The 4,240-nt window shown below is 54.8% G+C and overlaps 1 protein-coding gene across 1 annotated transcript; it reads right to left on the bottom strand.

Annotated features, from left to right (window-relative positions):
• Nucleotides 1–268: 268 nt before the first annotated feature.
• Nucleotides 269–3,153, bottom strand: CCL17 (C-C motif chemokine ligand 17). The gene is made up of 3 exons (XM_006059057.3): nt 3,003–3,153; nt 1,128–1,245; nt 269–523 (listed from the first exon to the last, which is right to left on the bottom strand). Exons 1-3 carry the CDS (start codon nt 3,070–3,072, stop codon nt 403–405), a joined length of 309 nt encoding a protein of 102 aa, XP_006059119.1. The 5' UTR covers nt 3,073–3,153; the 3' UTR covers nt 269–402.
• Nucleotides 3,154–4,240: the final 1,087 nt, after the last annotated feature.

Below are 4,240 nucleotides of genomic sequence, written 5' to 3'. Positions count from 1 at the left end.
TGGAAGCCCCTTCCCAGGGCTTCTTCCTGCTCTCATGCAGCAGAGCTGGGGTGGGCAACTGGCCTCTTGTCACCCCTGCCCTGCTCATCCCACATCCCTCAGCCCCACCCCTGCCTCCATCTCTCTCCCGGGGCCCCCTCTCCCTGAGGGTGGTCTGCACCCGAAGCTTCAGCTTCCCTCTCTAACGTGAACAGGGAGAGACTAGATGTTCTCTGAGGGCCCTTCCAGGGCGACAGGCCAGGGTGGACAGAACACGCTGAACCCAGACTGGGGGAGAAAGACTTTAATCAGAAAAGGGGACAAGGGGCCTCTTTATCCTTGTAGGGCCTCCTCTGGCTCCAGGAGCTGGGGGTTGGGGTAATGAACATGGAGGCGGGAGGTCTACAAGAAGTCCAGGAGGGGTCAGGACTCCTGGAGGGCCAGAGCAGGTGGCTTCATGTGTTTCTGCAAGTACTTCATTGCCTTCTTCACCTTTTTGTCCTTGGGGTTTGCACAAATGGTTCTACCAGAGCGAGTCACCAGCCTACATGGAGGGAGAACACCATGGTGGGGGGTCAGGGCAGGGAGGCCTTCTGGAGTCCTGGCACAGCCTCGCCCTGTGATGACCAGGACCCAAGCCCCCAAGAAGGGCTGGAACTCGCCTGAAGTCACCCAGGGTGGCAGCAGCAGTTCTGGGACCCCACGCTCTGTCCTCAGTGATTCCCGACCCTTCCAGGGAGCCAGGGCTGCACCGGTTTGCTCCCCACCTCAGACCATTTGCATCCACACAACCCTGGGGATGAGGGGTGCCTGGGAGGGGCTCAGGGTTCGGGCCCAGGCTGCAGAAGCGACCACGTACGGCTCTGACTGTCCCTGTGCATGGGGCTGTCCCGTGTCTCTCAGGGCCTCCCTTTCCTCATAAATGTATAAAGAGCTTAGACCTCACAGCCTGAGGTCCTTTGGGGGTTCACGGAGTGTGGAGTGGGAGTGGCCCTGAGGAGCAGGACCAGAGCGACAAGGGATGAAGGCCCCGGTCTGTCCTCTCCCCTCCGCAGTGGCCCTTCCTGGAGCTCCAGGGTCCACCTTCTCCCACATTCAGCTCCTGGGGTAAGAAGCGGGGCAGAGGGGAATGGCAAGGGCAGACTTACACAATGGCTTTGTTGGGACAATCGTCCGAGGTCTGGTACCAACCCACCAGCACCTTTTGGGGAATGGATCCTTTGTAGAACTGCAGGCAGCACTCCCGGCCCACGTTGCCTGCTCGAGCTGCGGGGAAGGCCAAGCAGGAACAGGTATGTGTGCTCAAGTCTGCTTGGGGAGGGTCTGTGAGGGCCAGAACGTGTGTGTGTCTCTGTGGTGAGGAGTCTGTGTGTGTGTGGCATCATGTGGGTCCTTGCGTGTGCGTTTCTGCATGTGTGTGTCTGTGTGGTTGGGAGGGGTCTCCTCGGGGGGCTCTGTGATCGTGTTTCTGTGTGGGGGAGTATGTGAGGGGTCTGCACCTGTGTCTCTGTGTGTGAGTCTGTGTGTCAGAGTGTGCATGTTTGTGTGCATGAGGTCGTGTGTGTGCTTTGAGGGGCCCTGCGGTGTTTGTGTGTCTGTCTGTGCACATGTCTGTATGTGTTTGAGAGGATTTGTGTACACATGCCTGTGTGTGCGTCTTTGTGCGTGTGCACATTTGTGTGTGGAGATCTGTGTGCAGGTGTGAATCTTTATGTGCCTGGGGAGTCTGCGCATATATGTGTGTGTCTGCATGTGTGTGCATCCATGCGTGCTCACACTCAGACCAGCCCCGAAAACCAAACGTTGACTCTGGACCAGGCTCTGGGCTGACCCTTGGCTGCAGCTGTTCCTTCAGTCCTTAAGCACACCTGGAGACAGGTGCTGTCACTACCCCATTCTACAGATGAGAAAGTGGAGGCCCGGGTGTGAACACACTTTCCCGGGGCTTGGTGTCCTCAGCAGGAGAAAAAATATCCAGCATCTGCAAACCGGCAAACAGACGATCTGTGACTTCAATTCAGACCACCACAAGGTGCTTTCTGAGAAGCCTCGGAGTGTCCTCTTACCATCTTGGGGGTGGAGCTTGGTTTGACTGACACGGAGCTGGCCAGGCCCAGACTTTTACAAAAGTGAGACATGCAGCCAACTGTGACGGTCACCCCAATTAAGCTAGCCCCGAAGACTGCGGCCCTGCCACTGTGCCACCACACGGGCACTAACCAGCTTTGTTTCTCTAAAATAGTCATCTTAGCTCAGCCTTCCTTTCCCAACTGAGTATAAAAATCTCTTTTTTTTCACCTGCTCTGGGGTCGTGTGCTCCTGCCTTGATGCCAGCCCTCTCATTCTATATGCTGTGCTGTGCTTAGGTGCTCGGTCGTGTCCCACTCTTTGACACCGCATGGACTGTAGCCCGGCCAGGCTCCTCTGTCCATGGGGCTTCTCCTAGCAGGAATACTAGAGAGGGTTGCCATATCCTCCTCCACGGGATCTTCCAAACCCAGGTCTCCCAGCATTGCAGGAGGATCTTTACTGTCTGGGCCACCAGGAAAGGCCATGAAAACTGGAGTTTTCCTATTCCTTCTCCAGGGGACCTTCCCAACCCAGGAATCGAACCTGGGTCTCCTGCATTGCAGGTGGATTCTTTACCAACTGAGCTACCAGGGAAGCCCCTCATTGTATATAAAAACCCATTAAATAAACAGACTCTTAACAAATACTTGTGAGAATTGCTCCTTGTCCACTGTCAAAACACAATCACAGTCACTGCCTCATGACATTTGCAGGGGGAGATGTGCAAGCAATTTTTTCCTCAGAAGCTGAGCCCCAGGTTCTAGGACATTCATCTTCCTCCTCCCCGTCTTCATCATCGTTATTTTCCTTTGAACGCCTCCCTCTAAATCCTATTGCTGCCAGCCTCTCACACCTTTGCAGGAATAATGTGCATATGCAGCTGCTGTGGTCTCAGCGGCCCCATCCCTCCTTGCCCAGTGTCCCTTCCTCCTGTGTCTCTCCTCTGCTCTCACCTGCGTGGGTGTCCTGCAGAAGAGCCCCCAGGAGGACGGCGACCAGGAGCAGTGTCTTCAGGGGAGCCATGATGCCAGGAGCCGGGGAGAAGGTCTCTGCGTGTGGGTCCCTCTGCTCAGGGGAGACCAGGGTGAACTCCCAGGGTGAAGGTGACCTATTTAACCTCTTTGGGGATCTTGCCCCGCCTCTGATCACCTCACCCACATCTTTCCCTAGACCCGTGGAATTCAAAGAATTCGGGATGATTCAGCAGAAGTCCAGTCTTGGAATGTTTGCGGCTTTCCAGAGAATGGGCACTCCGTTGGGGACAGAGGTGGGGTATGTGTATCCGGGGGCCATGCACACTTCTCCTTTCACAGGGGACATTTCTTGGTTCCTCAAATAGAACTGAGACGCCTCCATCCTCAGCTGGCTGCATCCCTGCTCAAGCTGGCCAACGTCCTTCATGTTTGGTGCACCCTGGGCAAGGGGTAGGGGCAGCCAGGCTGGAGCCAAGAGGGACTGCCCACCTGGAGGAGCTTTTGGGTGCTGGGAAGGCCTCCTCTGGGGGTCAGCAGGCTGCACGGACATCATTCTGCAGGGGTAGCTCCATTGCAACCTGAGAAAGGCCTGGGGCCCAGACAGCCTGGGTGTGGGTCCTTTACCAAGTTGGGCTTTGGACCACAGCAGGCCAGAGCCCTACAGGTTTTTGTTTTTTATAGTTTTATGTATTGATTAATTTTTGGCTGTGCTGGGTCTTTGTTGCTAGGTGGGCTTTTCTCTAGTTGAAGTGAGCAGGGGCTACTCTGGAGTTGCTTCTCATGGCGGTGGCTGCTCTTGTTGGGGAGTACAGGCTCAATAGTGTTGGGACCAGCCCAACAACAAACTGACCTGAGGGAGTGGTGCCGCAGAAGAATAAAGAAAAATAAGACTCAGAAATAAAGTGGGGATCGGGGTCAGAAGCCATTCGCAGGCAAAAGCCCAGATCCTAATCCATGCGTGCCTTTATTGGTAACATCTACTTCCTTGTACATGCTCTAGAGATATCTGTTTTTTACAGTCTCAGATTGGGGATAAGGATATACAATGCACAGTCCACACTGTCAGAGCTTCAGGCCTTTCATGAAGCTTTAGCTCCGTTTAGCCCATCAGCTAGTGACAACCTTTCTCAGCAACTCCCTCAAGGCTCTGGTCACGAGAACAGTCACTAATGGTTTTCCATCAGTCACATCAGTACTTCAACATCTTGTTTTCAAGA

The sequence above is a fragment of the Bubalus bubalis genome, chromosome 18 (assembly GCF_019923935.1).
Source record: "Bubalus bubalis isolate 160015118507 breed Murrah chromosome 18, NDDB_SH_1, whole genome shotgun sequence".
In the NCBI taxonomy this organism is placed as follows: domain Eukaryota; kingdom Metazoa; phylum Chordata; class Mammalia; order Artiodactyla; family Bovidae; genus Bubalus; species Bubalus bubalis.
The sequence above is the reverse complement of the archived record's forward strand: the minus strand, read 5'-3'. Positions and strand labels throughout refer to the sequence as shown.

Bases quoted from the DNA above. Each gene is read 5' to 3' on its own strand.
- CCL17 (XM_006059057.3), bottom strand. From the start codon at position 3,072: ATGGCTCCCCTGAAGACACTGCTCCTGGTCGCCGTCCTCCTGGGGGCT. The intron at 1,246-3,002 runs GTGAGAGCAGAG...CCTTCCCCGCAG, and splicing joins TCTGCAGGACACCCACGCAG to CTCGAGCAGGCAACGTGGGC. The intron at 524-1,127 runs GTAAGTCTGCCC...CCCTCCATGTAG, and splicing joins TGTCCCAACAAAGCCATTGT to GCTGGTGACTCGCTCTGGTA.